This window comes from Lepisosteus oculatus, chromosome 22 (assembly GCF_040954835.1).
Source record: "Lepisosteus oculatus isolate fLepOcu1 chromosome 22, fLepOcu1.hap2, whole genome shotgun sequence".
NCBI lineage: Eukaryota > Metazoa > Chordata > Actinopteri > Semionotiformes > Lepisosteidae > Lepisosteus > Lepisosteus oculatus.
This window is the reverse complement of record NC_090717.1, coordinates 7,574,156-7,597,146: the sequence shown is the minus strand read 5'-3', so window position 1 is coordinate 7,597,146 and position 22,991 is coordinate 7,574,156. Positions and strand designations below refer to the sequence as shown.

At 38.2% G+C, this 22,991-nt stretch overlaps 1 protein-coding gene across 3 annotated transcripts; it reads left to right on the top strand.

Moving 5' to 3' along the window:
- Positions 1–124: 124 nt before the first annotated feature.
- Positions 125–21,076, top strand: sbno1 (strawberry notch homolog 1 (Drosophila)). 3 transcript variants are annotated; one of them, XM_015366403.2, is made up of 32 exons: positions 125–144; positions 4,325–4,441; positions 5,178–5,306; positions 5,793–6,093; positions 7,266–7,366; positions 7,622–7,718; positions 7,908–8,068; positions 8,233–8,366; positions 8,458–8,548; positions 8,807–8,968; positions 9,451–9,586; positions 10,165–10,270; positions 10,770–10,923; positions 11,787–11,969; positions 12,071–12,168; positions 12,799–12,947; positions 13,156–13,356; positions 13,509–13,688; positions 13,835–14,007; positions 15,068–15,199; positions 15,330–15,465; positions 16,031–16,143; positions 16,286–16,357; positions 16,456–16,555; positions 16,723–16,797; positions 17,041–17,187; positions 17,358–17,452; positions 17,950–18,036; positions 18,696–18,833; positions 18,955–19,031; positions 19,159–19,352; positions 19,689–21,076. In XM_015366403.2, exons 2-32 carry the CDS (start codon positions 4,325–4,327, stop codon positions 19,829–19,831), a joined length of 4,182 nt encoding a protein of 1,393 aa, XP_015221889.1. In that variant the 5' UTR covers positions 125–144; the 3' UTR covers positions 19,832–21,076. The 3 variants fall into 3 exon arrangements, with proteins under 3 accessions (XP_015221889.1, XP_015221888.1, XP_006640443.2); XM_015366402.2 differs by lacking the exon at positions 125–144 and adding an exon at positions 1,770–2,106; XM_006640380.3 differs by lacking the exon at positions 125–144 and adding an exon at positions 1,770–2,503.
- The last annotated feature ends 1,915 nt before the right edge of the window (positions 21,077–22,991 follow it).

Below are 22,991 nucleotides of genomic sequence, written 5' to 3'. Positions count from 1 at the left end.
CCTATGTCTCTATGACAATAAGACCCTGCTGCAGTTAATGCTGTCATTATTGTACAAGGCAACCAGAGAACAGGGTATGCAGCCGTGCTGACTCATCAGCTAGGGCTGTGGATTTCATTTCATTGAGGCAGAGGAGGCCGATAAGTGAGTATCTTTAAAACAACATAGACGAGGCAGCGAAGGACGCCTTCCTGCAGGAACGCAGCAGCAAAAGCCCGACTCTCGATAGAGGATCCAGTCATCTTCCACGTTTAGTTTTTTTTTTTAATTTTATTTCGCTGCATCCCTTACCTGTCGGTCTTTTCCTCATAGTCGTGTATGGGACTATGCTTGCGCTTTTCTTATGATGCTAGCGTGCTAGCGTGCTAGCGTGGTTACTCCGGCGAGTGATTGTAGTTCGTTTCCATGGCAAATGAATCTAATAATTGATCATTTCAGTGAAAGAACCAGTCAGGCGCACTGGGATGATTGAGTAAAGGAAGCGATATATATTATGTGTGGAACAGTGTGGAAGGAGTGACACAGTCGTGTTAATTTGTTATAATTAATACGTGAAAGGGGCACTCTCCTCATCTTTGACTTTGCTTGTACTGGGGTGTTGGAACAGATCTTGATTATACTGGGAAAAAAAACTATACAGAAGACATGATCATATGTAACCAAGGCAACAGTGAATCTAATAAAATCGCTGTCCTTTCATGCACCAGGTTTGGGGTCGATATCTTGTACAATTAATTGTGACACAAAGCCAGAAAGCACAAGCCTGTTTCGATGCGAGTAATACAAAGAGATCCTGACTGTGCATTTAATAGAAATCATAAATGTGACACAGGAATGACTTATTTCCAATGGGAAGGTTGTTTCCAAGAAGACAACCTATCTATTTATAAAAAAAAAAAACCAAAACCAAACTGTGGCGTTTTATTTTAAGTAGCTGATGCAATGGGCAGGGTCATGTTTTTGATTAAGAACTAGATTAAATCAAGCAAACGTGATCATTACGTTAATTTTTAACTCTAAATACCCCTAACACAATTCAAAGGAACTAAATACTCTTTCATACTTGGACAGAATTAATGGGGACTTCGTGGGCATTCCTGAAACCACAACACAGATCCAGGAACAAGCGGGTTATGCCCAAAATTCTTGTCTTTTTGTCTTCTTTTTACGTTGACCCTTGCCACTCGCTTTCTTGTGCTTGTTTCCTTGTTTAACTGTACTGCTGGAGATCGGATTAATACCGTAAAATACGGTTCAGTAAAACAACGGCAAGACTTGAGCTGTCGAGGGTGAGCCACTTCTTGTGCTGTATAAACCTACAAAACCCCAAACATCAACTCACGTCGGCATTGGATTGATCAGGTAGATTCGATCAGCATTTACCCAAAGCAGAAAAGACGAATCGAAATTAAAATCCGGTTCTCGGCGAGTGCCACAAGCAATAAATGTAAATATTAAGATGATTTTTTTTACAATCGTTACTCGAAGAATAAAACATGTAATAAATTCAAATAAACTACTCCAAACACCAATTTCAATGTTCACGACATTTCAATTATTCTAGTCTAAGGCTCCCTATCCCTCACATCATCTTATATTACAGATATTGTACAAAGAATATTTTAATCCCCCCGCATCAGCAGAGTTATAATTGTAAAGTCTCACCAAAAACCTAACCAAGACCTTCTCAATATGTCCCAAATCGATACTTCCGGTATCCCCCCTAAGGAAGTGCGTCATTCATCGTCACTTCCCGACCAAGGCCACGCCAGTGGTCACGTGATCGGGGCTTTTACTTCTCTCTTGCTTCCCCGATCCGATTAAAAATATAAGGAAAAATGGACCCGAACATTAATTTCGCCGCGCCAAGCCAGCGGGACCGCGTCCAGTTCCCGTGCCGTGGGACCGGCGGCTCCTATCGCGTTTTTCGAGCGGCAGGGACGCGATTCTGGAAGATTCTGCTCTCGGGGGCGGGCGTCACGTGACATCGCACGCGGCTCCGGCCGCTCGGTAAAGATGGCGGCAGTCGGATAGAAAGCGGCGGAGGAGCTATGTAGTAGTCACCTCGAGTCTGCTGCGGTTATTTGGAAGCCAGAACTTCGACAAGTAAGTGTGCGTGTGGAGGCTGCGGGATCGTAAAATGGCCGCCGAAAATTCGTGGACTTCACTGGTGTAAAAAAAATAAATAAAAAAGAATGGGACCGGTGCTGGCGAAACTGTAAAAAAAAAAAATAGATTTGTTTTGTGTTCGCCTTGTCCGCTGTTACGGTGACTGAGCATATCACGAAGAGGTCCGAGGCTTTAAGGACTGGCTTCACAACAGCATTGTCACAGACCAGCCCCGGGCTCCAAGGCGGCAACTCGCGTTTTCTGGACTCTTGGTTCTTTCTGAGCACGTCAAAACACTCTTTCCTCTCGCTAAGGAAGGTGTTTTACAGATGACTCTGCTGGATTTGTAGATTGATTAAATCTTTATAAACAATCTACATTTATCCTCTAAATGGTAAGTATATGTTTTCGTTCATCGAGTGCTAATCTAACCTTACATGGTGTTCTGTAACTATACATTATAAAGCCCCTTGCAGTGTTAAATGATATTTTTTATTTGAAGTTATATTAATTATGGATGATGCACGTTAATCGCGTTTCTAGCCCCAAATAGTGTACAGTAGCCTTATGTTCCCCCACATGTTATCGTATTTAATTATTTTATCTGTCGAATTTTATAACTTAAATTGTAATTCGATGGTTGAAACATTTAACCATAAAGAACATTACGTAGCTAGCACTATCCAAACCCGGAAGTTTATGAATTGAACACGTGTTTGAGTAGAGGTTATGACTCTGAAAATTGACCTTTTCGAATAATACTAATTCTGCTATCACACTTGTTTGGAGGGAAATAATTTTCAAATATACTCTTTGAGACGTGTCGGCTGTATAAATTAAAACATGTTTTCTTAGAGAGGTGACTGTCAAGACGCGTGGGCCATAGGCACATGAACGCACATCAATGTAAATTGACAAAGCTCATTAACAAAAGGAAAATAACTTAATGTGAACGACTAACATTATTTTCCTGTAAAACAATGTGTTTGTTTCCTGTCGTTTCAATCTCCTTGCTTGTAAATACTGCAATTTAAGATTCCCCCTTTATCATATGAGTGACCAAGGGTATTTCGTTTTAAAGTTAAGGTTTTGTAGCTTAAATGCCTTTTTTTGTGTAGTCAAGTGTATTTTGTATGAATACACTTATAGTCTAATCAGGTCTCATGCCAGGTATAAGTGCATTCCGTAATAACTCTGAACACATCCATTGGTGCTTTCTTACCACTCAGTGTCTCCTTTCAAAAAGGTAAAGAAAACTTCCAGTTTCCATTAAAAAGGATTAAGTTCATGAACAGATAATTGGACTGAATATTTGTCCACTTCTGCAATCGACTGTTTGCTGATCCTTAAAATGATGCGAGTGTAGTATTTTAGAGAGGTGAATATTGTCTCGTGCTGCCAGATGAGAGGCAGAAAGGGTTTTAACTTTAGGAATCTTCAGGGAAGTTTGGGCTCTTGTAAACTCTTACCGTAACTAAAGCTATGTAGGATAAGCACTTCAAACATTACTTTTGGTAATAAATTGTGCACTATTGTTACCAATCCCAATGCGTGTTTTAAAACAATTTCCACCAAGCACCAAGTTTATAGCTGACAATGGGGAGCCAGTTTCCAAAAATCCTAACAAAATGCAGAATATGTTTGCTACATTGTTGCTCATGTGGGTAGTTAAAATGTTCATTAATGTGTAATGAGCACATGGTCTGAGATGCATGCTACAGCAAACCACGCACTCGCATCTGCAAATCCTCCATAATGTTTATAGTTATAAATAATCCATAGCAGTGAATGAATGGTTAACTTTTTTCTGTGTTAATCACTAATATGTAATTGGATGCAACAGAATGCAGTAGACCCTGGAAACGAAAATGAAACCTCACTTTCCTGTTATGGGTCAGCTTGTTTCTGTTTACTTTTCTCTGGAGTTTAGTGTGCACCACCAAAAGACAGCTAGCCTGATCTCTAATTTGTAACACGTTGGTGTACAGTGCTTCTTAGTAGTGTGAGATAAGGTATTGAATATTTTTCTCATGTAAAATGCTTATATGACAGTGTATTGAACTTGTCGTTTTTTTTAATTAACTATAGGGCTCCCTTTTCTATAAAATGTATTGTGATTTTGTTTAGTGTTAGCTCAGGCTCATGTTTTTTGCTCCATGGGTGCTTTACTGGAATAAGAAAATGTCCTTTTTGGTTCTTGTCTCTGCTGTGGTAGATGATGGATCCAGGTCAAGATCTGCTGCTTGCTGCTCTGAGCGAGAGTGGGATCAGCCCCAATGACGTCTTCGATATTGACCCTATGGATGCTGGCATGCCATCAGCCATTCAGCAGGTAAGAATTGTTCTTAAAGCAAGTGGCATAAAGGCATAAGATAGAAGAAATATGGCTTGCAGAAGTTTAAACAATGCAAGACAAAAACCCATTCCTGGCTCCAAATTCGGCAATCTTAACTTGTTTGGTTGCTGCTTAATCTGAGATCTCAACTTTTTTTTTAATAAGGCCAATTGTATAGACTTCAACAGTATAGCTGGGATGATTTTCCAGACTTTCCCCACCATGTTATTAGTACTTCTGCAGTATTCCTTATTGGATGGTTAAAGGTTCTGCCATAGTGAATCTGTCATTTCTGAAAAATATTGATGTAGTGCCTCTTAATACTTTTTTTATTGATATACTGGAGAGATTTATGTGCATTCCAGAATATTTCTAGCAAAAATAGACTAATTTATTGTTTACAAATCATGTTTAATTTTTATGTTAGTCCTGTGTCTGCATGTTTTAAAAATATGGTGTTTCTGATTTTTTATCATGTCACTTTAGTGGCGATTGTGTTGCAAAGGGACAGATGCAACATTTAGAGAGAATTTACATTTAAACTTCTTCTTAGAATTATACATCAGATTGGTGATGGCATCTTCAGTTCTAGTTGATCTATAATTAAATCTAGTACCAGTAAAACCATTTCTAGAAATCTAGATTAATAATATTTATACACATCATTTGTTGTGTTTGTGGTTTATTGGTTATGGTTTGATGTATCTGCCTTGTTTTCCATGCGTCTCTTCAGCCAGTGCCTCTGAGTGCCCTGGATCTTGGTTTGGGAACAGAACCACTGACGACCACTATAAAACAAGAGCCAGCAGTGGTGATAAAGCAGGAGCCAGCACTTCCACCCACTCCTACGGTCACTATCAGGGTATGTGCACTTTTCCCCTCTGTAGAATGTATACATCTATTGCTGGGTGTGAGAAGTGTATGCTGTTGAACTCAGTACAGCTTTATTTTGATTAAGAAAAGGCAGTGAAGTGGGACTGATGTTGCTAATTAAGATTGTAAATCAGGTTTTATTTCTAATTATTTTTCATTTTTAATTTGCTTTTCCAATATAGCATCCATGATGATCCTAATGTATGTTATGTCGGGTTGTAAGTTTGGCGGGGGGGGGATTTCTTACTCTCGATTAACATTTTTGCCATTTTACACTGTGTGAAGTCACTCTTGAAAAACCTTGTTAGGCAACCAAAAATATGAATAAGCAAAACATTCAACAAAAACTCTTTCCTTGGCTGAGTGTGTTCCCATTATTTGGGATTGCAATGGCAGTCATGCGTGTATCAGTTTAAGTTATAATATGTCTTATATTCTTATCTCTCTTTCCACGTTCTCTTCATTACAACTGCAGAAGCCTCAGCCATCCACCACAACATTTGTGCTCAATCAGCTCAATCAGCTCCCTTCCCTGGGAACAATTGTTGTGACCAAACCATCTGTTGGCACCACATCCAGACAAACCATTACAGTGGCCAAGGTTGTTCAGACCTCCTCCACGACGCGGGCGCCCACCACTACTGTCCGGACTACCCTGGTCCCACCCAGTAAGGACCAGATCCAGCTGAAAGACCTGCTCAAGACCAGCAGCCTCAATGAGCTGATGAAACTCAAGCCACCTCCAAATATTGCCCAGCCAGTGGCAACAGCTACAAGTAAGTCAGAATTGTTTTTCTTCTCGAGAGATTATAGCTACACAGGCAGCAGTGTTGGACTGCTCTGTTGGTGCTCGCGGGCTCCAAAGTTGCAACACTGATCTTTGTTTTTATGTTTCATTTTTGTTTTCACTTTTCATTTGAAAGAAAACTGCTGGTTAGTTCTCATTTTCAAAGCTAAATTTTGATTCAAGTTTCTTTTTTGGTCCCAACCTGCTCGGCACCCCTGCTTTGAGCAGAACCATCCTTTTTATTAATGCTAAATAAGACTTCTGTTTCTGGTTTCTGGCTCCATAGACTGTAGTTTCAGAATTGGCATTGAAAAGTGCATTGACCCAAATTCCAAAAATACATTTTAAACATCTACCAAAATATTGAACACATCTTTCCTTGGCTTGTAATCTTAAAGCCTATTTTAACAAACTTGTAGTCTGGGATTGTCTGCATTACTCATGGAAACTACAGCATTAATCAGTCTGTGGCGAATGGAAGGCTGGTATCATGAGGGCTGGTAAAAGAGGAGGTTTGTGACTCCATTTGAGGTCTGTTTTCACGTCCTTTGTTTTTACTGTGTATGACAATTTCACGTTTTATCTACATTTATCCTTGTTTTAGCCACAGTAGTTCAGGGTTCTATTTTTTGTTGTCACACAAATTAAAATGTGCATAGCCAGAAATCCTCAGGTTCTATAATTTTGAATGGGTTCACTCTATCAAAGTGTGCTTTGTTCAGTAAACTTAAAAGTTTTCTTTGGCTGCAATGGAGAGAAACATAAGCTAATAAACACTTTGGTCAGTGTGAGGAGGATCCTGACGTTTTCATAGCAAAAACTGTGGTAGTTGCTACAGTGCTTGTTTTGTAATATACCAAATGAAGTAATAACTTACAACTGACATGTAGCATTTCTTAAACATTATTCAGTCAACATGCGAGAAGTAAAAACATTGATATGCTTTAATTTTTACAGAAATTATTGTGCTCTCTACAAAGACAATAAACAAACCAGGTATGAGAATATTACTGGTGATGGTGTACACTGATGCTCGGGGTCTACACCTTAATGTTTTATATAACACAGCACTTCAGTCTAAAAACATGGTGCCTGGGGTTTAGTTTTTAATGTGACAGTGTTTTTGAGGGCAAGTGCAAGTTATTTATTTTTTAATTGCAGCTGAAATAAATAATGGAGTAAAGAAGGAGGTCTCAAACAAAGACGTTGCAAGAATTTGGATCAATGATGACCTTAAAATGAGGAGTTTTTCACCTACCAACGTAAGTATGAGTGTCACACCATGTCTGTCTGTGCCTTGATCAAAGATCTGCCAGGATTTTGCATCTGTTGTAAGGGGAGGGGGGGCTTTTACATAACTCACAGTACAGAAGTAGGTTGAATATTTTATTTTGCTTTTGAATTATTTACAGCCAGAAAGGCAGAAGCTCTGACTTTACTGCCAAGATTTCTTACATTTTTTTTTAACTGGCTACTTGACAGTAATGTTTTATACTAAACATCTTTTAATCTTGCAGAAAATACCAGGCATTAAAGAGGAAGAGGAACCAGAGGAGGAGGAAGAGGAAGAGCTAGGTCATGCAGAGACATATGCGGAATACATGCCAATGAAATGTGAGATTTTTGTTTACTACTGTATATAGAAAGATTAAACTTGGTTAACGTGTAATGTGCAGTCGACATCTGTAATCTGTTGTACTTAAATCTTGAGGTTGGAAGACGGTATGAGAAAGGTGTGGTTTGCACAGAAGTCTGTATGTGATTAGAATGTGAGTTTATATTGAATATTTCTTTTGTATGCAGTGAAAATTGGCTTGCGCCACCCAGATCCAGTTGTGGAGACCAGTTCGCTGTCCAGCGTTTCTCCTCCTGATGTCTGGTACAGGCTGTCTATTCCCGAAGAGACCATTGATAGAGGATGGCTTTCAGCACTGCAGCTAGAGGCCATTACATATGCTGCTCAGGTACAAACTTGTGACTGCTTCTTCCCCAAACGCAAAGCATAAAGTAGTGCTTGACTAACTTATTTTTTCCTCTTCTGCCTGCGTGAATGTACTTTATTCTGTTTTTATTTTTTATGAATGATAGCATTTTAAGTTTCTAAAGTATTTATTTTTTTTCTTTGAAGCAACATGAAACATTCCTTCCCAATGGAGATAGGGCTGCGTATTTAATAGGAGATGGAGCAGGTGTCGGCAAAGGCAGGACCATAGCGGGAATTATGTACGAGAATTACCTCCTTGGTAGGAAAAGGTCACTATGGTAAGCATGGGTTGGAGTTGCAAAGTCTTTAGTTTTTGTCTTTCTGGTCTGTGAGCCGTCTGACAGTAAAAATGTGATCCCGCTTTTCTAGGTTTAGCGTATCCAATGACTTGAAGTATGATGCCGAAAGAGACTTGAGAGACATTGGAGCAAAAAACATTCAAGTTCATTCACTGAATAAGGTAAAGTACACATGTGTGGTGGTTTAGGCTATTTAATGTTAAGATAACATTGAAAATCATCATTATTATTTTCTGGAAAGGAACAAGTAATAGGTTCGTTCCACGCTACAAAGAGTAGAAAGGAAATGCAACGTTTCGACTGGAGTCTTCTTCGGGTGTGAACCAAAGAAGAACCACACCCGAAGGAGCCTTCACATTCTGACGCTACTCACATGAATTATTCTTTTCTGGACACTTGTATAATTTGTTTTTTTTCAGTTCAAATATGGAAAGATCTCTTCCAAGCACAATGGAAGTGTGAAAAAAGGTGTCATTTTTGCCACTTACTCCTCTCTGATCGGTGAAAGTCAGTCTGGGGGGAAATACAAGACCCGGTTTAAACAGCTTCTGCACTGGTGCGGTGAGGACTTCGATGGAGTAGTATCCTTTGATTCACATTAAAAGGTTCTGCATGGAGAGTTTAAGCAGAAATCTGGAATAGCCCAGAACTGTCACATCAATGCTTAATCAGGAGTTTTAAAGTTGATTTTCTTAAAACGTTTTTTATAGTTAATGGTCTTTTTTTACCCATTGGCATCTCTTAGTCAATTAAGTCATATGGCCAGACTTCTTCAAAGCAAGGAAAAGCACCTTTCTGCATGTGAATTTGAAGGACTAACGGAAGTCCTGCTGATAGTAATTGTAATTAAATTTTGAGAAGTCTTAAAAAGCAAGTTAATATGAATGCAGTGATGAATAGTTATGTTCATTGTGGCCTTTTGCTTCAAAGGCTTGAATTACATTGCTGTAATAGTTTAATGGTTAAAATGGTGGAAGCTCAGGTTATTTTTTTAAAGTACCATTTGTTCTTAAGAGATGTTTTTTCCTTTTGCATTACAACAATTCCTTCACTAAGTCTTTAGATTGTGTTTGACGAATGTCATAAAGCTAAAAATGTTTGTCCGATTGGGTCTTCTAAGCCTACTAAGACTGGCTTGGCTGTCTTGGAACTCCAGAATAAGCTACCAAAGGCAAGAGTTGTGTATGCCAGTGCTACAGGTAAGAGGACCTCAAGATTCTTTGTTCTTATATTGGCATTTTGACTCTTAAGGAAAAAAGCAGGGCTTTTAACAAATTAATTACTTTAATCTGAAATTATTTCCTCACATGAGGTCAGTGAGATGGTGATTTTTTTTTTGTGAGCGAGAAAATCTAAACAAATGATAGCAGAATAATATTTTATTATCCCCTCTTAAGCCCCACATAATGATGGAGATACGTGTGGTAGTGAGTTCTTGGAAATCACGTGTGAGTTTGGTAAAGAGCTTGAAGCAACGATTGAGTTCTACCCTCCTTTATGTGGTAACAATAACAACACTAAACGAATGTAGTTGATCAAGGACTGAATTCTACCTCGCTGTTCTAATAAATGTAAAAAAAAAAACCTACCCAGCATTTGTTAAATATTATTTTTGCAATAAAAGCAACATTTAGATAAAATAATAGCAGTAGGTATTTTTATTTCATTATAGCCATAGTATAATATAGGTAACTGTGCTTATGGAATGAAGTAGCCTGCGGGTATTGGCTTTGATATCCAGTATCTAATGCTAATAGAATGCATTTTTGCTTTGTAGGTGCTTCTGAGCCCAGGAATATGGCGTATATGAATCGTCTTGGAATCTGGGGTGAAGGAACCCCATTCAAGGAGTTTAGTAACTTCATCCAGGCTGTGGAAAGAAGGTAAAATGCAAACTTTTTAGCCTGTTGCAACCCCAGTATTTTATCAAAATATATTTTTTTACTTTCAGCATCCTGTAAAGTATAGTCTTTTCCACTAAAATATTTTGTTAATGCTAACTATTCATAGCTCTTGTAAAACTGTAGCTGACACTTTCTTTTGGAGTGAATATTTGTCATTTCTGACTATAGTGCTTAGTACTTCTAGAATGGTTTTGTTCCCTCATTTTAACCAGTAATAGTGTTTCAGAATGAGTGCTGTCATCCTAGTATTTCCTCAGAGGTGAAGTGATACAATCACTGGGGAAGTTGTTCCCCTAATTTTTACAGAGCTCTCAGTGCTGGGTGGGCAAGTTCTATTTAAGGAAGAAACTTCATAACGCTGCCTGAGCATTTTCTCTCTCTTTGGGATTCTTTTTTATTATGGGGCTAGTTGTTTTTCTGTTGTTGGGTTTTTTCTTTCCCTTTTTTTATCGGAATTATTTATAAAAATGTCTTTTAGAGGGGTCGGTGCTATGGAAATAGTTGCCATGGATATGAAACTAAGAGGGATGTACATAGCAAGACAGCTGAGCTTTGCTGGAGTGACCTTCAAGATCGAAGAAGTTCCTCTATCACAGGACTACATAAAGATGTATAACAAGGCAGTTCGCTTGGTGAGAAGTCATTCTTGTTAATACTTGAACTGAACGTACAAAGACTTTCATGCTTAATTCTTGCATTGCGGCAGTGTTAAAATACAATAAAAACATTTGAGTGTCTTTATTTTTGAACATGAAATAAAAAGCTCTACTATGTTTAAGTAGAAAGGGGAGGCGTTCCACAATGAATACTTTTGCCATGCAGGAGTGCTGAAAGTACTTTCATCATTCTAGAAAGTGATGATTAAAACGATTTGTTGGAATCTGTACTTATTGGGTATCTTCTGCTCCGGTGTTGGCCAAGGAGGTTTTAGTTTTAAAATGTTGTGACCTCGGAATCTTTTAGTTACTCTAAATGCCCTCTGAGTGGCTGTTAGCAAGTGACTTTTGCTATATCAAGGGATGGGGAATAGAGTTTAGATTTAATTCTGTCAGTGGGACAAAATGAGTTAAGATCTGATAATGGATCTTGTTGCAAAACCCTTCCAGGTAACATCTTAAATGATTGTGTTTTTTAGGAGCATGTGCTTGGTATAAATTATGCAATATGGTTTAGGTTTTATTTTATTTTAATATGCATAATTCATAGCAACTAGTGAAAACTTTTAAAGATGCTCATTTTATTAGGGAAAGTCAGGTCACCCAGATGAGCACTAATAGAGACAAAACGGCAGCCTGTGGATGCCATCTGTGACAGAATTTGAAGTCTGTTTAGGAGGTTCTACTTTCTAGTGTCGTGAACTTGCCAGATTGAAATTGAGTGTTCACACTCATTCCTAGTTACGAATATATTTTCCGACGCGATTCAAACATATTCAGAAGCTTTGACAAGGTGAAGGATAGTCATGTTGTCAGTGTTGCTGTTTGTGTCGCCGCAGTGGGTAAGTGCGAGAGAGAAGTTTCAGCAGGCGGCCAACCTCATGGACGCGGAGCTGCGGATGAAGAAATCCATGTGGGGGCAGTTCTGGTCAGCACACCAAAGATTCTTCAAATACCTGTGCATTGCGTCCAAAGTGAAAAGGGTGGTTCAGCTTGCTCGAGAAGAAGTCAAAAACGGAAAGGTAAAAATCTCTTCCTCTTATCCTTCTTGATCAGGTTTTTACATCTTAAGTTCTTGTTTTTTTTTTTGCTTGTTGCTTACTTCCTCGGTTTTGTTCCCTAGTGTGTAGTTATCGGTTTGCAGTCCACCGGGGAAGCCAGGACGCTGGAAGCATTAGAAGAAGGAGGAGGGGAGTTAAATGATTTTGTTTCCACAGCTAAGTAAGTGTGTAACTTAAATAATTCACATGTTCTGTTTCTTTTACCACTCCGAGAAAAGGTGGTTTAAATTGACTTGTCTTTAAAAGACCGAGATGGTAGCCTCCAAGTGATTACAGCACCTATTTTTCATAATGCTAGCGGTTTTTCCAAACTGTAATACTGCTAACTTTGTGGATTTATCAGCCTTTTATAATTTGTGGAAACAAAATGTACACTCTTAGCACCCTGTCAAATTGCAATAGTGATAAATCTGTTAAGAAAACCCCAATTGCAGACAATGCCTTTTTCATGTTCTCTGTGGGTTTTAATGATGCTTTAGGATCACGTGATCCCAATCATTGTGAATTGACTGTCTCGATACAGTAAAGAACCCTTTTAGGTAATTTTCTTTAGTTTCTTTGTAGATGCTAAAGATATGTGTGGCAGAAAGCATTTTGCTGGCTGATTTTAGATCTGAAATCTTACAGAAAAAGGCTTGAAATACAAGGCTCCACAGCTGAAAAGCTTTCATTTCTTTTCTGCATGGAATGAACCTTTACCTGTTCCTTCGCAGCCTACCCATGCGGCTCTAGCTCTGCTCAGAAGTAGTTTGTATATGGTTCAGTCACTCAATTGGTTGTCTTTTGCCAGGGGTGTGCTGCAGTCCCTGATTGAGAAGCATTTCCCTGCACCTGATAGACAAAAGCTCTTCAGCCTGCTGGGAATTGATTTATCGGCAAAAAAAACTCCTTCTCCTAATGACAATGCTTCTACTGACCAGAAGGGGAAAAAACGAAAAGGTAATTGCTTCAATAAGAAACGGATTCCTCGCTTCTCTCAAATAACTTTCTCTTATTAGTAATGTTAAGTAACTTTTTTGTCTTACAGAATTATTTTAAAAACTTTAAAACGTTTTGTAGAAAATAAAAGGTTTTTGATATTCAAGCACTTCATGGCACTAAGGGAGACCTTTTATGTTCTGTTAAAATGCATTTGCAAAATTTCTAGGTCAAGAATCAAAAAAAGAAGCAAAGAAACCCCGCACATCTGGCGGTCTCTCAGGCAGCAGTTCTGATGAAAGTGATGTTGACGAAGACTCGGAAAAGGGCTCAAGTGATAACGACAGCTTCAAGTCTGGCAGCTCTGGGGAGGAGGACGAAGACGACTTCAATCCTTTCAGAGATGAATCTAGTGAGGATGACGAAGAGGGTAGGTTTAATAACACCTTGGTTTCCCTATCATGTCTGTGCTTCATATGCAGTGTTGAGTTTCTTAATCGTATGCCTGAGCATTTTTCCTCTTTGCAACGAATCCTGTGTTGCATACATGTTTCAGTAGTTTTACATTTTTTACTGTTTTAGATCCTTGGCTATTCAGAAAAGAGCACAAAAAAGGCAAAATAAAGAAGAATAAAAAGAAAAAGAAGAGCATCGATCCAGATTCTATTCAAAGTGCCTTGTTAGCATCTGGTCTTGGGTCGACAAGACCTAATTTTACAACTCCAGCTGTTAAAACTCCAGCTAGCAGTGCACCTTCAGTTGGTAAGTAGTGCATTACTGTGTATTGCTCTGCATGAAAATACATTTGCATAACTTCAAAAAATTTTAATTGGTCTTGGTCACCTGATTAGTATTTGTTTCGTAACATTGGAGTGTTTTTCTGTTCTCCCCATATCGATTCATTCCAGCAAAAAAAGAGAGCGACAGTAACAGCTGTGTAACTAGTCAAGATGCCGTTGAAATTGCCCAACAGATGAAACGAGCGTTACTTGAACACCTGGAAAAACTTTCAGAAGAGCTTCCTCCTAACACACTGGATGAACTGATCGATGAACTAGGAGGCCCTGATAATGTGGCCGAGGTCAGTCTGCAAACGTTTCTTATTCTTCTCTAATCAAAATGAAGACTGCAAGCTCTTTCCAGCACTGTGTGCATTGTGTTCTTAACATCAAAATGTATCACTCTGTGCATTTTCTGGAAATTAACGTATGTGGAATTTGATTACTTTTTTTGATCACGTTTGATCAACGTTTCTTAAATAACCTGAGCTGAAATACTAATTAAAGCAGCTCATTGGTGAAGGTTGATTATGCTCAGGTGCTGAAGAGATTTAACCTAGTCAAAATTAAGGGGAAAGCAAAGGATCCAATATGCCTCACTTATCAAGGAAACAATGGTAATGGTTTGAGCAGCAGTTGCTGTAGAATGCTCTAGTTATTGATGGCAACCAGACTAGTTGGCACTACATTAATCAAGTCCTGGGACTTCATTTTGTACCCTTTCTGTTGGTTCAACTTGATTTAGCAACCTTCCAGCAGGACGGTGCATATTCTCATACTACTTGTATAGCAGAGCAGAAACAATTCCACAAGATAGCATCCAGAATTTAGTCCAGTGCGGGTTTCGCTTCCAGTTGTAGCCACACACGTTCTTTATTAATTTACCTGTTTGTTCAATATAATGTTTCTAAAATTGTTTCTTTTAATGCTCTGTACATCAAAATGAAATAAATACATTATCAAAGGTCACAAAAGTTTTTTTTAGAAACTGGAACTTGTTTGGTCCTTCCTAGTAGGCCTACTTTTTTGTGGGGGATTTCCCATCTCTGTTTTAAACATATGACCACAGTTTTGCACCTCAAGGCACCAAAGATACCTTGTAAGTTCAAATGAATACATTAGTTTTGGTTCCCACTTACGGTTTGTGGTTAAATTAGACTGTCAGAAACTGAGATGTTCAGGTCTCACTGCCTACTAAAAAAAATGCAAGCAGACTGATGGATATTCATGTCGGAGGCTAAAATCTTGAGGGTTGGAGGTGCAGTTAAGGGATTTCTTGCAAGTCCTTTCTACCTGAGTAGTAGTCTCATTCACGCTAAATGCACAAGCAGAGTTTGACTCATTTTTCCCCCTTATTTCCAGATGACTGGGAGGAAGGGCAGAGTCGTGAGCAATGATGATGGGAGCATATCTTATGAATCGAGGTCTGAGCTTGATGTTCCTGTGGAAATCCTGAATATCACAGAAAAACAGAGATTCATGGATGGAGAAAAGGTCAGGCAGCTGAAGGAACTGGAGCACTGCGGTGTCCTTGAGTAAAAGTCTTTACGCTAAAATGTGCAAACCTGGGAAATGAAAACATTTTTGTAACATTTATTCCTTCCCTTTTTATTTGTCTTTTTAGAACATTGCCATTATTTCAGAAGCTGCAAGCTCTGGTATTTCATTACAAGCAGACCGGAGAGTTAAAAACCAGAGAAGAAGAGTGCACATGACTTTGGAGTTGCCATGGAGTGCTGACAGAGCAATTCAGCAGTTTGGTGAATAGCAGTTTGTTTTTTTTTAATTAGTTAATCATTTGCCCCCTATTCTATGTCCCAGTTTTGAAAAATCCTATCTTGCAAAGCAATAGTGGGTATTAGTGAAAAGCTATGGGATATTAGACTTCTTGGTAGTTAAAGATACCACAGCAGTTTGTAATGGGTAGAGTTGTCTTGGCTCTCTTCCACTCTGGGTTTATATGTTCTGGCTACCCAAATTCAGTAATTTAAGCAATTTATTACTTCTCCAATAGCACTGCTGAATAATGGGACTTCCATGTTTCAACTAGATGGATGTTGTAAAGTGCTATATGAATGCAACAAATTGATTCTTCAGACCAGATAACACTGTTCTTCAGCTGGAATCTGTCTGCAATTAATGAGTGGAATATAGGCTAACAAGCAATATACAGCTTTTAGGGCCCAGCTTCTATTTTGTGGGGGAGACTTGCCACCTGAGCCTCTTCTGCAAACCATTACTTTGTGTAAACTAATACTTTTGGTTGAGTAAATTCAGATATCGTGTATGACAAACCACACTAACCCTTCCTCTTCTGTTCTTTAGGAAGAACACACAGATCTAACCAAGTGACAGCCCCAGAGTATGTGTTTCTTATTTCTGAGCTTGCTGGAGAGCAGAGGTTTGCCTCAATCGTCGCCAAACGCCTTGAGAGCCTTGTGAGTTTTATATTCCAAAGAAGAAAAATCTTGCAAGTTGCCAGTGTTGTGCTTTTGATTGTGCTGCAAATACATTTTTGTTGTGGTAAATCATAGACTTTTCCTTTCTTCATTTCCTCTGTGGTTTTATTTGATCTAATAGGGTGCCCTAACCCATGGTGACAGAAGAGCCACTGAATCCAGAGATTTGAGCAGATTCAATTTTGACAATAAGGTAAGCTGTTTTGTTTTTTACTGTACTGGACATGAGTAATGTATCTTAAGGGAACTTTGCCAGCAGTGGTGCAATTATGCTTTTGTTTATTCCTGCAGTATGGACGAAACGCCTTGGAGATCGTCATGAAGTCCATTGTGAATTTGGATTCCCCTTTAGTGTCGCCACCGGCTAACTTTGAAGGGGATTTCTTCAAAGGTATTGCTTAATCATACTTGTTCCGCACTGCTGCAGCTTTTTAATGTAAGCCTCCTCTCTGTTTAGGGAAAGATCAAATGCTATATAGCAACATGCACTGTCTAAATGTGAAGAGCGGATAAGCATGGTTAATACTGGGCTTTAAGTTGTCCTCTTTATTTTTGCAGAAATTCGTCATGGTTTAATTGGAGTAGGATTGATAAATGTTGAAGACCGTTCAGGAATTCTCACATTGGATAAAGGTAATTGTTCCATCATAACTTAAGAACCGCTTTTTCACAATCAATATGAAGATCTAAATCATTTTACAGTCAAAGTAAACTGTTGTATAATCTATATAGTTATCAAATGAACTGTGGAAGAAATAGAAGAAACCTGAGCGTTATTTACAGCACTTCATTAAGAATCATCTGAGCTCTCTTACGTAGACTCCATTTATTCCAGTGTGAAGCTTTTCTGTTGACAACTTTTCTGTTGCTCCATAGATTACAACAACATCGGCAAGTTTCTGAACAGGATTCTTGGCATGGAGGTCCAGCAGCAAAATGCACTATTCCAGTATTTCTCCGATACTCTGAATGCTGTTATCCAGAATGCCAAGAAGAACGGCCGTTATGACATGGGCATTTTGGGTAAGAATTTCAAAAACTAAAATGTTTGAAGTAAATGAAAGGTTTCTGAAAATAGATAACAGTTTTAACCTAGACTACAAGCCAAGATGTTCAACAAAGTTTCAGGACTGAACAGTTAAATTCATTCTGTACAACTGTTTTGATATAATTTCTGTGGATTATTCTTGCAGATCTTGGCTCAGGTGATGAGAAAGTGAAGAAGATTGATGTGAAGAAGTTTCTCACCCCTGGATATTCTACCTCAGGACATGTTGAGTTGTACACGGTATGTGATTGAATTGGAGTTTAGTGCACCCCAACCTGGGTGAATTGCCTCGTATTGCAGTGGAAATTATCACTCATTTCTATTTAATGTTCTTATGGCGGTGAGCTGTTTTAAAGATATGCTTCTTAATAGCACCTCTTTTCTCTGAGGGATGAGAGTGCTGGACCTGTTTTTCTGTGCCTTAAATTTTGCTACACGAGGCTGCAGTACATTTTGGTTTTCAGCCTTTTATAAATCAATCACTAGCTCGGTATACAGCTTGGGTTTTGTTATTTAACTTTGTGCACCACTTTTTAAATCTCTTGAAAGGTACATTGTGCTTTTCAATTATTGACTTTTTGGATATAATGTGAGGGGTTCTTTTAAAAATGTGTTTCACCAATGGAAAGGAACACTGGCTTTATTGGGTAAGGAAGGTATTGTGCACAATTTACCATGAGCATTGCATGTCTTTTAAACCCCATTGTGTTTGTTGATCGAAAATGTCTTCATTTTAGGTAAGTGTGGAGAGAGGTATGTCTTGGGAAGATGCAACTTGCATTTGGGCTGAGCAAACTGGGCCAGATGATGGCTTTTATGTACAGGTGAGTAGAGGAAATTTCATTAAAAAAAATCTTACTTAGCAAAACCATATCTTATAGAGCCTTGGTCTCAAGCCCAGCCCTTGGGGGACCTAGTTTCTGCTGGCATTTGTACCATAGAGTAATCTGTATTTTTTAGACAAAAGGTTATCAACCTCATTGCTCAAAACATTAGTTTCATTAAAGGGACATGTATACTTATAAAATTCTTCAGAATCTGATAAGAATTATTACAATAATGCAGTTAGTTCTCCTGTGTAACAAAAATATCTGTAGGATGGTATATAGTGCCAAAATTCTTTTCATTTAGAGGGCCATCTTCTGGTTTCCATTCCATCTGGGCTCTTAAACACTTTATTTGAATCAGTTGTTGGCATAATTGGGTCTATATTACAACTGTTTCTGGGTCTTTGTTCATTGATTGTTTTATGATTAAGTGGCCTGGTAGAAAGCCACAAGTGAATATCAGTGGTGAAATGTTTTGCATGCTTTTTAAATCTGCAAAGATTATCCATGACTGTCTATAGTCGAGGTCAGGATAATGTATTAATAAACGCTGATGTTAATGAGTTGAGATAAAAAATTCAAACTTGTATATAGGCTTATTTTGCCATTTAAGGTCAGCATCTATAAGATGATCTTGTTTCCTTTCCCCTCCCTAGGTAAGAAATAATAAGAAGACTGCAATCCTGGTGAAGGAAGTCAATGCCAAAAAGAGGCTATTTCTTGTGTACAGACCAAACACAGGGAAGCAGCTTAAACTAGAGACCTATGCAGACGTCCGGAAGAAATGTAAAAAGGTAAGACTGTGGGGAAAAAATTGCATGCTTGTTGCTTTCAAAATTTAATATTGCTTTTAAAAGCATTTTTTATGTTTTAACATTTAATATTTTTTTTAAATTTTGCTTTTCCTGTTACCAGGTACTTTCAGACGATGCTAAACAGCACTGGATGGATCAGTACATTTCGTCAGCTGACACCTGTTCGCATGCCTACTGGTAAGCCTCTAAAACTGAAGGTGGTGTTTCACTTTCATGAAGTTGAATTCTCCTTTCTTTTCTTGCATTAAACCTTGAATGAAGTACCTCCTTGTTCAACGTTCTCCTCACTCTCCCTTCCTGACAGGCGAGGTAATTGCAAGAAAGCGTCAATAGGGCTTCAGTGTGAAGTTGGGCTCCGCTGCCGAATGTACTATGTCCTGTGTGGATCGGTGCTCAGTGTTTGGACTAAAGTAGAGGGCGTTTTAGCGTCGGTCAGTGGAACCAATGTGAAAATGCAAATCGTTCGTTTAAGAACTGAGGATGGACAAAGAATCGTTGGTAAGTGATGATAAAGTTCCCTCATCCCCACCCCCATGCAAGTCATCAGGAGGCCCCTGTTTACAAGCTTTAGCCCAGTGCTGTTATTTCATTTTGTTTTTATTATCTGTAAGTAGCATACAGCTGTTTATTATAACTAAAAGTTCATATGTTTTGGGCTTATTTAAATTTGGTTCAGGGTTTGCCTACCTAATTAACAAATGTGATTAGTAGTTAGGGTACGATTGGGTAGTTTGCTTTAAGGAAATAATACTATTAGTCTCTTAAGCGTCGGTGCTTCCTTCTACTGTAAAACTATCCAAGACCAATAATTTTTTTAATGTTTGTCATTGACAGGTTTGATCATTCCAGCAAACTGCGTAGCCCCGCTGATAAACATCCTGTCCTCGTCAGACCAGTCTCAACAACTTGCTGTCCAGCAGCAACAAATGTGGCAACAGCTTCACCCACAGAGCATTAACGCCTTCAGTAACACATAGCACCCAGCGTGGACTGGACAGTGGACTTAATGTGTTACATTTAAGAACATGCTCTGTGAGCACATTGTGAGGCAGTCAGAAGGAAACATTCAGGGTTCTTGTCCAAAGAATTTTCTTTCATTAGAAGTTCACTGGAACATTCAACACCTCGCACTTCAGTTCAGAACTGAAGAGACCTCTGTGAATTTCTGGAGGAGAAATGTTGAAACAGATAAAATATTTCTTCCTCTTTTTTTCATAACGTTTCATGTGCTTTCTACTGGCTTCTGGTCATAATTACAGGTTTGTTCTGTATCTTCTGCAAGTGGAGTGCTTGAACTTTATGACATATTACAGTGCTCAGGGGTTAGTTAAAGAAAACAATCACTTTTTTTAACTCTGATATGCTGAGAATATATATTGAAATGCATGTCACCTCCCCCTCATGTTCCTTAATGTGTTGATGCATACATTGTACAAAGCATGGAATTGCAAGTTTACTACACTGCATACAAATGTTTCCTGTTCCTTTCATTTAGTGTACCTTATATTCATGCTTATGAAAATGGTTCTCAAGGTGTAAATTCCTTTTAAGACCATGTTCACCACAGGGTTCAACATGCTAAAATTGTGACCTTGCATGATTTTAAAAAAATATCATCCCTGTTTTCCCTTTGTGGTTCACTTTAGAATAAACATTTCTTTAATCATAGCTAATTTAAACAAAAACATTGGACTTGCAGAATGGCTAGTCATTGATCTTCAATAGTATGTTCATGAAGGTATATACTACCTTTTGTTCTTAAAATCCCCAAGATATCAGTCTGTAAACTGGAATGTCATTTACATTAAGGCCACTTCAACCTTGTCTGGTCTTGATTTATATTTTTTAATTTTCTATTTACACATTTTAATATTTGCTGTCTCTTGAAACAGATCTGATGCATTTAATTTCAGGACGGGACACAAGACTCTTTATAAAAGCTTTTCATTTGTGCTGTAAATGTTATAAGATCGAAAATGTTTCTCTTAAACTGGTATGGATATTTTGCTGTACAAATGTGTATAGTTACATATCTTAAATATGAATTGTTTGGCTTATAAGTAAAATTGATGTTTATAAGATATTGAAGGACAATGTCATTTCATGCTTGCACGAGTTGCACTACTGACAGATTTCATTGTATATTGAAATTAAATCTGTTTAAATTACATTGCTGCAAGATTAGGACATCTTGCATATGACCAATAAATCTAGAAAAACTTTGTGAGTTGTGGCTTGTGTCTAAGAGAATTATAGGAAAAAACTTTTTTGCTTCTTGAAAGTGTTTCAATTTGAAACATTCATTTTATACTTGGTTCTGTGCTTCAGATTAATTTTCCTCATGATGGTTTTCAATGGACATGACCAGAATGTTTTAGAGCAAGCTTGATTTTTTTTAAAGAACATTTTGTACCTCATACAAATGGCATGATTAGTCAAGTGTTTTTTAGAGCAATTTGCTGAATGAGGCAGGTTAGTTTTTTTTATTTTTGTTTCTACTCTTTATTTCTAAAAAGGTATAATGTTTTCTTCTGTACTTCAATGGAGGGCTCAGGTTCAGCAACTTCTGACTGCAAGCAAATGGGTTATTTTTAATTTGTCTGCTGAGAACTAAGAAAATAATCAAAGACTATAGGAAGATGAGATGCAGTTTGCTGCATGCTGATTACCTGATGAGATTAATCAATGAAAGCTACACATTCTTTTTCCAGGCTTGATTGTGATTGATTATGGAATCTGATTGTTTCTATTGCATAATGTATATGACCACATAAGGATTAAATTGTAATTATATTTTGTTGGAGAAGGATCTACAGCATATTGCTCAGGACTATTGGTTGGGGATCTCTTCCACTAGGAATCACCTCATGGAGTGTTTTTCAAGAGCCAAAAGCCAAACCTTCTTGGTTTGGGATTTCTGTTGCACAGAGATTTAAACACTTTTTGCTTTAGTCCTACTGCAAAATCCTGTTTTATGTAAAAAAGTAAATGGATCTACATTTGAGTTCAGTTATACTTTATGCAGTTTACACAAAAATAATAATCTTAAGGTCTATGTACCAAATAAATTTTATTTTTATCAAGTTTTAGATTCCTTGGTAAAACCTGGTATTTGCCTGATAATCCTAACTATAATGTGCTCTCATTGTTCCATACCAGGCCATTCCTAAAATTAACACTTGAATGTACATTATATTTGACTCTATAGTTGACTATTTCTCCTGTTGCTTCACACAGTCAATGGGTTATTTTCAGCTGATGGCCATCCTATTGTGCATGACAATAGCAAATCGTGGCCGTGTATAAACCAGGCTTGTGGACAGGCTCCGGCAGTTTGGGTGGTGAAGAGAGAATGCTTTTGTAAAAAATCTGGCCAGGAGGCTGTTTAATTTTGAAGATGAGCCCACAATCCCCCCATTCTCACACCCCCCAGTTAGGTGCGGAGCACGGAAAACGGTGGAACATGCGTCTCGACAATAGGCAGACAAAGTACAGTGCTAGGCATTCACGAACTCGCGCCATACGTCACTCCTGCTACCCATGGAAAAAATTAGCATTCACTTCGCTCATGTCGTGGGGTGCGAAACGTGGGCGGGGGAGGGGAGCGTGTTACACGATAGGAAGAGGTTAAGAATGGCACGCGTCCCCATTGTCAGACTTAGAAGTTCCTATGGCTGCCTCGTGCTTTTTAGATTTTTATATGCATCTTATATAAACTCATACATTGTATGAGCTAAGTAAACCGCTTATTTTCTAAACGTATTGGGTACGTTAAGCAAAATATGCGGGAAAATAGACCACCTTGTTGTTTTTAACTACCGCTTCCAGACAAACATTTAATCATTTTTGTCTGGAAAAGGAAATTATTGTAATTATCGCAACCCTTTCCTACCATGCATTCTCGATCTAGGTGGTAAAATATTACGACTAAAGTATTTACAGTATGTTCTCTAAATCTATGTGAGGCGGCGGGAACGCATTTTTCTTCCTTGCTTTAAAAGTAATTGCAATTATTAAAATATCAAAAAGTTATTGTTGCACGTTGATGAATAAAAAAAAAACACCTCGTCCCCTTAGTTTTTTAAATTAAAAATACATCTAAAAAAATACGATGGGGTTCTTCCTAAAACCTGTGAT

Bases quoted from the DNA above. Each gene is read 5' to 3' on its own strand.
- sbno1 (XM_006640380.3), top strand. The intron at 4,442-5,177 runs GTAAGAATTGTT...GCGTCTCTTCAG, and splicing joins TGCCATCAGCCATTCAGCAG to CCAGTGCCTCTGAGTGCCCT. The intron at 19,032-19,158 runs GTAAGCCTCTAA...CCTTCCTGACAG, and splicing joins ACCTGTTCGCATGCCTACTG to GCGAGGTAATTGCAAGAAAG.